Source organism: Delphinus delphis, chromosome 2 (assembly GCF_949987515.2).
Source record: "Delphinus delphis chromosome 2, mDelDel1.2, whole genome shotgun sequence".
Classification (NCBI taxonomy): domain Eukaryota; kingdom Metazoa; phylum Chordata; class Mammalia; order Artiodactyla; family Delphinidae; genus Delphinus; species Delphinus delphis.
In genome coordinates this window covers 14,483,489-14,495,583 of record NC_082684.1, presented here as the reverse complement: position 1 = coordinate 14,495,583, position 12,095 = coordinate 14,483,489, and the positions used below count along the sequence as shown (strand labels likewise).

The 12,095-nt window shown below is 38.3% G+C and overlaps 1 protein-coding gene across 12 annotated transcripts in view; it reads right to left on the bottom strand.

Moving 5' to 3' along the window:
* EFCAB11 (EF-hand calcium binding domain 11) overlaps window positions 1-12,095 on the bottom strand; it is a 187,380-nt gene that overhangs the window by 154,045 nt on the left and 21,240 nt on the right. The window contains exon 6 of one of the 12 annotated variants that reach the window (XM_060004069.1): window positions 568-603. The exons of 8 other annotated variants lie outside the window; for them this stretch is intronic. In XM_060004069.1, coding sequence (XP_059860052.1) covers window positions 585-603 — 19 coding nt within the window. In that variant the 3' untranslated portion in view covers window positions 568-584. Of the gene's footprint in view, window positions 1-567; window positions 604-8,799; window positions 9,614-9,665; window positions 10,287-11,047; window positions 11,787-12,095 lie in introns of those variants that run through there. 3 more of the 12 variants (XM_060004066.1, XM_060004065.1, XM_060004061.1) reach the window with 3 other exon arrangements.

Genomic DNA, 12,095 nt, shown 5'->3' with positions numbered 1-12,095 from the left:
TCTATCAAGAGGGTACCCATCATTCCCTTTTAAAATTGCATTCTTAAGCCCCTACCCCACTAACACTCTGGCAATGAAAATATACTATCCAACAAGTCAAGATGCTCTTATTCTCAACCAATTTTTAATACTCCCAAAAGAAGAGTGAGATATTCTATGTTTTTGACCATCCCCATGTAATACGAAGAATGAGATTCTTAGACCAAAAATATTATATATCACTTTAAATGTCTCCAGTTGTGACTGGAGAGCATTTTGGTACGTCAGTATTTCTGCATTACATTACTATCTGGCAATCCACCTGCACTCACAGTCTTGGATACTGGCGGGCCTTCTGCACACCCATGTTTCATTTCATATGGCTGGAAAGCAGAAGAAGCTACCCAGAGCTTTTTGTCAACTGACAGGCGGTAAGAAAGTGCAAATCTCAGCACTTACAATGAGATGGAGAAGGCTCCTAGGCATGGAGACGCAAACATACCCACACAGAGAAAAACACCGGCCAGAAATATCACAGGGTGCTGATGGTGGGCAAAGTCAAGAGAGCACATTAAGCCAGCTCCCTGACAACAGCTGGGGCTAAATCATGAACTGAAAATGTCTCTAAAAAAAAAAAAAACAGAGAGGCCATCAGAGATTAATTCATAAAAATCACATGTAGAACGAGAAAAATAGAAGGCAAAGCCACATGTGGTTAGAAAGCTCCTGATTGCATTTTAAAGGATTCTTGCTTAGATTATAAGAAATTAAAACCATAAGAAAATTATAAGTGAGGATTTTACTGTTACTGGGTATTTGGAGTAAGTGACAATGGACCAACAATTATTAAGTAACTAGAATGCATAAGGCAACATGCTGAGAACAGTGGAAGTTACAGATAAACTTGTAAACTCAAAGAGCTTGTAGTATTTTATGGAGATAATCGTAAACACTGTAGTTTTGTTTATTGAGTAGACAACTGAAACAATTACACAACCACAGTACTATCAAAATTCAGAGAAAGGAGAAAAGGCTGTTCAATGTAAAGAAAAAAAGACTTTTTTGTGGGTATTTGTTGAGCAGGGTCTTGGAAGATAGGTCTAATTTGGACAGGTAAGAAGTAGAGAAAGGCATTGCTGGCAAGAGCAACAGAATGCAGGATAAATACACATCACATATTCAAAGGAACAAGCATTAGGCAAAGGGAAATACAGGAATTTGGGATGATGAATGAAAGATGAGTTTGGGAAGGGGACCAGATGTTGGAGAGCCAGGTTAAATAGTTTTAACTACTTTTTAGATTCACTAAAGATTTTTGAATGTTTAAGAAAAAAAAAAAGTACTACAAAGTTTTTATAATGTTCTATTAGTCTTAAAGAAGAAAAGATGTTTTTTGTTTTAAACTTTCAGTGCTAGAAACAGCCTGTTAGCTCAGATTCATTCCACTGGACAAAGAGCACTACTCAGTTCTCGCACCTCTTAAACTTCTGCCATTTGTAGTGGGTAAGACAAAAGAAAAGAAAGTTCTTCAAGAGAATTTCCTGAGAATTTCTTAATAATAATGAAACGTCATCCAAGATATTTATTAGCTTTAGTTATTTCAGTGCACAGGTACACAAGTAATGATTATCAGCTCTAAGTGGAAAGCAATGTTGTAAGTTTTAAACACTGAAAGGAATCTCAAAATTTAAAAACATTAAGCCTTTTTAAAAATACTTTCAGAGGTAATATAAAGTAGCACCAATTTTTGTTTTTTACATAAGATATCACCTCTTGCTTTAAGAAAGAAACATTCCTCAAAACCCATCCCTCGTTAAAAAACTTGATTTCTTAATTTACATGAAAAATGCTATAATTAGCAACCCCCAAGCAATCAACCATTAAAAATAAAACCTCAAAAACTACTTTCCCCAATAAAGCAAACACCTCCATAAAACGAGAGATGAAAGTAGATACAGAAAGGCTTAGGGGAGATACTATAAAATAACAAGATACAGCAAAATAACAAAATGAAACATCAGTAGATATAGCTCAAGAAAGAAACATAAGGAGAAAATAAAACCATAACAGAGGGAGTGCTTCAAGATGGCGGAGGAGTAAGACGTGGAGATCACCTTCCTCCCCACAAATACATCAAAAATACATCTACATGTGGAACAACTCCTACAGAACACCTATTGAACGCTAGCAGAAGACCTCAGACTTCCAAAATAGGTCTTGGTGCTCCTGCCTGGTGTGAGGCCTGAGCCTCTGAGGTGGGAGAGCCGAGTTCAGGACACTGGACCACCAGACACCTCCAGGCCCCACATAATATCAATCAGCGAGAGCTCGCCCAGAGATCTCTGTCTCAACGCTAAGACCCAGCTCCACTCAACAGCCAGCAAGCTACAGTGCTGGACACCCCATGCCAAACAACTAGCAAGACAGGAACACAACCCCACCCATTAGCAGAGAGGCTGCTTAAAGTCATACTAAGTTCACAGAGACCCCAAAACACACCACCGGATGCAGCCGTGCCCACCAGAAAGATCCAGCCCCACCCACCAGAACACAGGCACCAGTCCCCTTCCCCAGGAAGCCTACACAAGCCCCTGAACCAACCTTACCCACTGGGGGCAGACACCAAAAACAATGGGAACTACGAACCTGTAGCCTGCAAAAAGGAGACCCCAAACACAGTAAGTTAAGCAAAATGAGAACACAGAGAAACACACAGCAGATGAAGAAGCAAGGCAAAAACCCACCAGACCAGACAAATGAAGTGCAAACAGGCAGCCAGCTGAAAAAGAATCCAGAGTAATGACAGTAAAGATGATCCAAAATCTTGGAAACAGAATGGAGAAACTACAAGAAACATTTAACAAGGACCCAGAAGAACTAAAGAGCAAACAAACAATGATGAACAACACAATAAATGAAATTAAAAATTCTCTAGAAGGAATCAATAGCAGAATAAATGAGGCAGAAGAACAGATAAGTGACCTGGAAGATAAAATATTGAAAATAACTACCACAGAGCAGAATAAAGAAAAAAGAATGAAAACAATTAAAGACAGTCTCAGAGATCTCCGGGACAACATTAAACGCACCAACATTCGAATTATACGAGTCCCGGAAGAAGAAGAGATAAAGAAAGGGTCTGAGAAAATATTTGAAGAGATTATAGTTGAAAACTTCCCTAACATGGGAAAGGAAATAGTCAATCAACTCCAGGAAGCACAGAGAATCCCATACAGGATAAATCCAAGGAGAAACACTCCAAGACACATATTAATCAAACTATCAAAAATTAAATACAAAGAAAAATATTAAAAGCATCAAGGGAAAAGCAACAAATAACATACAATGGAACTGCATAAAGTTAACAGCTGATCTTTCAGCAGAAACTCTACAACCCAGAAGGGAGTGGCAGGACATGTTTAAAGTGATGAAAGGGAAAAACCTACAACCAAGATTACTCTGCTCAGCAAGGATCTCACTGAGATTCAACAGAGAAATTAAACCCTTTATAGACAAGCAAAAGCTAAGAGAATTCAGCACCACCAAACCAGCTTTCCAACAAATGCTAAAGGAACTTCTCTAGGCAGGAAACACAGGAGAAGGAAAAGACCTACAATAACAAACCCAAAACAATTAAGAAAATGGTAATAGGAACATATATATTGATAATTACCTTAAATGTAAATGGATTAAATGCTCCAACCAAAGGACATAGCCTGGCTGAATGCAAACAAAAACAAGACCCATAAATATGCTGTCTACAAGAGACCCACCTCAGACCTAGGGACACATACAGACTGAAAGTGACGGGATGGAAAAAGATATTCCATGCAAATGGAAATCAAAAGAAAGCTGGAGTAGCAATTCTCATATCAGACAAAACAGACTTTAAAATAAAGACTATTACAAGAGACAAAGAAGGACACTACATAATGATCAAGGGATCAAACCAAGAAGATATAACAATTGGAAATATTTACACACCCAACATAGGAGCATTTGCCTCAAAACATAAGGCAAATGCTAACAGCCATAAAAGGGGAACTCGACAGATACACAATAATGGTTGGGGACTTTATCACCCCACTTACACGAATGGACAGATCATCCAAAATGAAAATCAATAATGAAACACAAGCTTTAAATGACACATTAAACAAGATGGACTTAATTGATATTTATACAACATTCCATCCAAAAACAACAGAATACACTTTCTTCTCAAGTGCTCATGGAACATGCTCCAGGACAGATCATAACTTGGGACACAAATCAAGCCTTGGTAAATTTAAGAAAACTGAAATCATATCAACTATCTTTTCCAACCACAACACTATGAGACTAGATATCAATTACAGAAAAATATCTGTAAAAACTACAAACACATGGAGGCTAAACAATACGCTACTAAATAACCAAGAGATTACTGAAGAAATCAAAGAGGAAATCAAAAAATACCTAGAAACAAATGACAATGAAAACATGATGACCCAAAACCTATGGAATTCAGCAAAAGCAGTTCTAAGAGGGAAGTTTATAGCAATACAATCCTACCTCAAGAAACAAGAAACATCTCAAATAAACAACCTAACCTTACACCTAAAGCAATTAGAGAGAGAAGAACCAAAAACCCCCAAAGTTAGCAGAAGGAAAGAAATCATAAAGATCAGATCAGAAATAAATGAAAAAGAAATGAAGGAAAGGATAGCAAAGATCAATAAAACTAAAAGCTGGTTCTTTGAGAAGATAAACAAAATTGATAAACCATTAGCCAGACTCATCAAGAAAAAAAGGGAGAAGACTCAAATCAACAGAATTAGAAATGAAAAGGGAGAAGTAACAACTGACACTGCAGAAATACAAAGGATCATGAGAGATTACTACAAGCAACCATATGCCAATAAAATGGACAACCTGGAAGAAATGGACAAATTCTTAGAAAAGCACAACCTTCCAAGACTGAACCAGAAAGAAATAGAAAATATAAACAGATCAATCACAAACACTGAAATTGAAACTGTGATTAAAAATCTTCCAACAGGGGGCTTCCCTAGTGGCGCAGTGGTTAAGAGTCTGCCTGCCGATGCAGGGGACACGGGTTCGTGCCCCGGTCCGGGAAGATCCCACACGCCACAGAGCGGCTAGGCCTGTGAGCCATGGCCGCTGAGCCTGTGCATCCCGCAATGGGAGAGGCCACAACAGTGAGAGGCCTGCATACCGGGGGGGGGGGGGGGGGGGGGGGAAATCTTCCAACAAACAAAAGCCCAGGACCAGATGGCCTCACAGGCTAACTCTACCAAACATTTAGAGAAGAGCTAACACCTATTCTTCTCAATCTCTTCCAAAAGATAGCAGAGGGAGGAACACACCCAAACTCATTCTATGAGGCCACTATCACCCTGATACCAAAACCAGACAAAGATGTCACAAAGAAAGAAAACTACAGGCCAATATCACTGATGAACATAGATGCAAAAATCCTCAACAAAATACTAGTGAACAGAATCCAACAGCACATTAAAAGGATCATACACCATGATCAAGTGGGGTTTATCCAAGGAATGCAAGGATTCTTCAATATACACGAATCAATAATGTGATACACCATATTAACAAACTGAAGGATAAAAACCATATGATCATCTCAATAGATGCAGAAAAAGCTTTCAACAAAATTCAACACCCATTTATGATAAAAACGCTCCAGAAAGTAGGCATAGAGGGAATTTACCTCAACATAATAAAGGCCATATATGACAAACCCACAGCCAACATCATTCTCAGTGGTGAAAAACTGAAACAATTTCCACTAAGATCAGGAAGAAGACAAGGTTGCTCACTCTCACCACTGTCACTCAACATAGTTTTGGAAGTTTTAGCCACAGGAATCAGAGAAGAAAAAGAAATAAAAGGAATCCACATTGGAAAAGAAGAAGTAAGCTGTAGATGACATGATATTATACATAGAGAATCCTAAAGATGCCACCAGAAAACTACTAGAGCTAATCAATGAATTTGGTAAAGTAGCAGGATACAAAATTAATGCACAGAAATGTCTTGCATTCCTATACACCAATGATGAAATATCTGAAAGAGAAATTAAGGATACACTCCCATTTACCATTTCAACAAAAAGAATAAAATACCTAGGAATAAACCTACCTAAGGAGACAAAAGACCTGGATGCAGTAAACTATAAGACACTGACGAAAGAAATTAAAGATGATACAAACAAATGGAGAGAGATACCATGGTCTTGGATCGGGAGAATCAACATTGTGAAAATGACTATACTACCCAAAGCAATCTACAGATTCAATGTAATCCCTATTAGACTACCAATGGCATTTTTCACAGAACTAGAACAAAAAATTTCACAATTTGTATGGAAACACAAAAGACCCCGAATAGCCAAAGCAATCTTGAGAAAGAAAAATGGAGCTGGAGGAATCAGGCTCCCTGACTTCACACTATACTACAAATCTACAGTAATCAAGACAATATGGTACTGGCAAAAAAACAGAAATATAGATCAATGGAACAGGATGGAAAGCCCAGAGATAAACCCACACACATACGGTCACCTTATCTTTGATAAAGGAGGCAAAAATATACAATGGAGAAAAGACAGCCTCTTCAATAAGTGGTGCTGGGAAAACTGGACAGCTACATGTAAAAGAATGATATTAGAACACTTCCTAACACCATACACAAAAATAAGCTCAAAATGCATTAAAGACCTAAATATATAAGACCAGACACAATAAAACTCTCAGAGGAAAACATAGGAAGAACACTCTTAGACATAAATCACAGCAAGATCCTTTTTGACCCACCTCCTAGAAAAACGGAAACAAAACCAAAAATAAACAAATGGGACATAATGAAACTTAAAAGCTTTTGCACAGCAAAGGAAACCAGAAACAAGACCAAAAGACAACCCTCAGAATGGAAGAAAATTTTTGCAAATGAAGCAACTGACAAAGGATTCATCTCCAAAACATATAAGCAACTCATGCAGCTCAATATCAAAATAACAAACAACCCAATCCAAAAATCGGCAGAAGACCTAAATAGACATTTCTCCAAAGGAGATATACAGATTGCCAACAAACACATGAAAGGATGCTCAACATCACTAATCATTAGAGACATGCAAATCAAAACTACAATGAGGTATCACCTCACACCGGTCAGAATGGCCATCATCACAAAATCTACAAACAATAAATGCTGGAGACGGTGTGGAGAAAAGGGAACCCTCCTGCACTGTTGGTGGGAATGTAAATTGATACAGTCACTATGGAGAATAGTATGGAGGTTCCTTAGAAAACTAAAAATAGAACTACCGTAGGGCCCAGTAATCCTACTACTGGGCATATACCATGAGAAAACCATAATTCAAAAAGAGACATGTACCACAATGTTCACTGTAGCACTATTTACAATAGCCAGGACACGGAAGCAACCTAAGTGTCCATCGACAGATGAATGGATAAAGAAGATGTGGCATATATATACAATGGAATATTACTCAGCCATAAAAAGAAACAAAACTGAGTTATTTGTAGTGAGGTGGATGGACCTAGAGTCTGTCATACAGAGTAAAGTAAGTCAGAAAGAGAAAAACAAATATTGTATGCAAACACATATATATGAAATCTAAAAAAAAAAAAATGGTTCTGATGAACATAGGGGCAGGACAGAAATAAAGATGCAGACGTACAGAATGGGTTGAGGACACAGGGAGGGGGAAGGGTAAGCTGGGACGAAGTGAGAGAGTGGCATGGACATATATACACTACCAACTGTAAAATAGCTAGTGGGAAGCAGCTGCATTGCACAGGGAGATCAGCTCGGTGCTTTGTGACCACCTAGAGGGGTGGGATAGGGAGGGTGGGAGGGAGACGCAAGAGGGAGGGGATATGGGAATACATATATACGTATAGCTGATTCACTTGGTTATACAGCAGAAACTAACACAACATTGTAAAGCAATTATACTCCAAAAAAGATATTAAAAAAAACCCATAGCAACAAAAAAAAGCCACATTGGACACAGCACAAAGGAGAACAGACACTGCTGAAAATATACTGAGAAACATGGTGAACAATTTGAGCAAAAGAAATAGAAATTAAACAATTTAAAAGGACTTCCAACATAAGCACAGCAGCATTTTCAAAGAAAAAGAATGTGATTCAAAAATGTTAATGTTTGGACTTCCCTGGTGGCGCAGTGGTTAAGAAACCTACTGCCAATGCAGGGGACACAAGTTCGAGCCCTGGTCTGGGAAGATCCCACATGCCGCGGAGCAACTAAGCCCGCGAGCCCCAACTACTGAGCCCACACACCACAAATAAAAAATAATTTATCTTTGGCTACGTTGGGTCTTCGTTGCCGGGCACGGGCTTTCTGTAGTTGCGGTGAGCAGGGGCTACTCCTTGTTGTGGTGCGCCGGCTTCTCCTTCCAGTGGCTTCGCTTGTTGCGGAGCACGGGCTCTAGGCGTGTGGGGTTCAGCAGTCGTGGCTCGTGGGCTTAGTTTCTTTGCGGCATGTGGGATCTTCCCAGACCAGGGCTCGAACCCGTGTCCCCTCCATTGGCAGGCGGATTCCTAACCACTGCGTCACCAGGCTAGCCCCTAAATTAATTAATTTTTTAAAAATGTTAATGTTCAATCTATTATATGTTTTTATTCAAGGACAATGGCTCAGATAAACATTGTTGAACATGGAAGACACCAGGGAATATAGTTCTTATGAACCCTACCTAGAGGATAGACTTCAGCTTAGCAGAAACTATAGCACAAAGCCTGGAGGTGAGCTTTGAATCCATTTAACTATAGAACTAAGATTTTTTTTAAAAGGTTATGATAGCAGAACAGGTTATGAATATTACGAATACTGACAATATACATATTTTTTAAAAACCACGTTGCTTTTATTCATGAAATAATCGCTATAAGTAAACACCACCAGAGTAGTTAGCCAACAATTCACAAACTTTATAAACATATCTCATTTACTTCTTGTAAAGCCCTCAGATTTAATGAATGATACTCCAGTGTTTCCATCAAGTTACAAGATGAAATGATTCTTTGATGTCTTATGCTTCAAGTCTGTCTTTCTGGAAGGTTTGTTTTGGGTGTTTAGTTGGTTTTATTGTTGTGGTTGGTTGGTTTGTCTTATAAAATGAAGGTGTGATATGAGCAAGTATCACAAGCCTTCTGGAAAGAGACTACTCTTGGTCCTAGAAGTTTCTTTGGGAAGAATCCGGCAATCTAAGAATTGAAGATTGTGAAAACTTCTTTCATCATTCAAACCACAGCTGACTCTGGTCGTATTGGAAGTCTCCCTCTCTGGATGCCTTTTTATAGTGGTCTTCATATATCAGCTTTCTTCTGAGTAACTGTGAACCTGGGAATGAACTCCATTCACACTTAAATGTGAATTAAGTCAAAGCTATTCAAGCTTCTCACACGGTGTCTAACCTTAGAAACATTATGTAATTTGCATCATCACTAACGGCCCCAGCAGCTGCTCTTCTTTTCCTTATTCTTTCTTTTTTTTTTTTTTGGCCACGCCGCACAGCATGCAGGATCTTAGTTCCCCGACCAGGGATCGAACCCATGCCCCCTGCAGTGGAAACGCAGAGTCTTAACCACTAGACCACCAGGGAAATCCTTCTTTTCCTTATTCTTGAAAATTATTTGTACCACTGAAACAGAGACATGTGGAAGTTAGACATCTCTGTTTCTCTGGCCAACTTCAATTTACACTCAGAGGAAATATTTTTCTCTCTTTTGGTGTCACAACTTCATTTAATTCTTACCATGCATCATTTATTCTGGCTTAGGGATTGTGGTGCTATAAATAATAATACAAATGAGACTTTAAGTAGGGCATGTTCAGTTAGCTAAAATGCCTTGTTTGGCTGTTTACTGTAGTAGTCTCTAAACGGTTTTGATCGCAATCCTGGGAAGTACAAGATTTGTGGGCATATGAATATATTTATGTATAGATTATACGGACATGTGCCACAATATTAATATGTTATGTTCATTATAAAATGTAATACAGAAATTTCTAAGTAATTAAAGGTAAAAACATTTTATTCATTAATGGCAAATGACTTTTTGCCATCACTTGAAATTATTAATAACATCTAACAAGAACAATGTGATTTCACATACTTTATTATTTCTGAACATCTCGGTTGAATCCTTTGTGATTGAGCAATTTGAAGTTCAGTTTGTTTTACTATTTGGTCTTAACGGCTGTCAGAGAGACCTCACAAAGGTATGTAGATCTAAATGGGAAAAGGGTATCATGACACCGAATCCCTGTTTTTAATTCCATCCTCTGATAATGAAAAAGCTTAAGGGTTTTTTTTTTTAATTAGTTTGTTGGTATTGTTAATTGAAATTCAGCTAATAAATATCCATCACTCCTGATACCAATTAGTTGCTCTTGAAAACTTATCAAAGCTACTGAATTTTTATACTTTTAAAAACTGTGCTCTCAAACCACTGAAACTTTTCTTTTGAATTTTTATTTTATTTATTTATTTATTATTATTATTATTACTTTTAGAGGATGATTAATAAATTTTATGGATTATCTGGGCAGTTATGTGATTAAAAATAAAATAGTTTACATTTATTGAGTTCCTACTGTTTACCAGAAACTGTTCTAAGAGTTTCATTTACTTTATAATAAAAATAAGCTCTTATGAGTTTACTTTAAATATTTTACATTTTTTTAAACATCTTTATTGGAGTATAATTGCTTTCCAATGGTGTGTTAGTTTCTACTTTATAACAAAGTGAATCAGTTATACATATACATATGTTCCCATATCTCTTCCCTCTTGCGTCTCCCTCCCTCCCACCCTCCCTATCCCACCCCTCTAGGTGGTCACAAACCCCTGAGCTGATCTCCCTGTGCTATGCGGCTGCTTCCCACTAGCTATCTATTTTACGTTTGGTAGTATATATATGTCCATGCCACTCTCTCACTTTGTCACAGCTTACCCTTCCCCCTCCCCATATCCTCAAGTCCATTCTCTAGTAGGTCTGTGTCTTTATTCCCGTCTTGCTCCTAGGTTCTTCATGACTTTTTTTTTTCTTAAACCACTGAAACTTTGTACGACTTTTTTCACCAGATTAGAACATTCCATTTTTAACTTATTAAACATGCAGGTATGAAGGTTTCAATAGGCGTACACATTTTTTAAAACAGAATCACATTGCCAAATGTCTATTTTCAAAAATGCTCTCCCAATAACGTAGATTTCTTTTGAGAAGCAGTTACCTTCCCACTCACTGTTAAAAGACTGGTTCTATCTTGAATGGCTATATTTAAGTGGATTTTTCAAAATTATACATGTGGTACAAGGGGGCACCTCCTGAAACCATTTAACACAAAAAGGTCAGCAAATTTGGACACTTGTCTTTTTAAATTTTATTTATTTATTTTTGGCTGCATTAGGTCTTCATTGCTGTGCACGGGCTTTCTCTAGTTGCGGCGAGCGGGGGCTACTCTTCGTTGCAGTGCACGGGCTTCTCACTGCGGTGGCTTCTCCTGTTGTGGAGCACGGGCTCTAAGCACGCCAGCTTCAGTAGTTGTGGTGCGCGGGCTCAGTAGTTGTGGCTCGTGGGCTCTACAGCACAGGCTCAGTAGTTGTGGTGCACGGGCTTAGTTGCTCCGCAGCATGTGGGATCTTCCCGGATCAGGGCTCGAACCCGTGTCCCCCACATTGGCAGAAGGATTCTTAACCACTGCGCCACCAGGGAAGACCGACACACGTCTTTTTGTAAAAGTAAAATGAAGTAATTCTTTTTGTGAAAAAACCACCAGCATGTGGTAGAAATACATTGACTTTGATTACTCTTCTCATCACAAAATGTGCACAAAGATGCTACTATATTTTAAAGGTCTTGATGTTCTGGAAACACCTAAGTAATACTGGCCTCAGGCACTTTGTCTGTGCCTGGCTTGAACTCCTTTGCTCTTCAATAGCTTGCTCAATAATCTGCTTGCAAATGATGCAGCAAAAGAATTTCATATATGTCACTGTTAATGACAGTGAGTGCAGATCTTTATTTCAAATAACCTG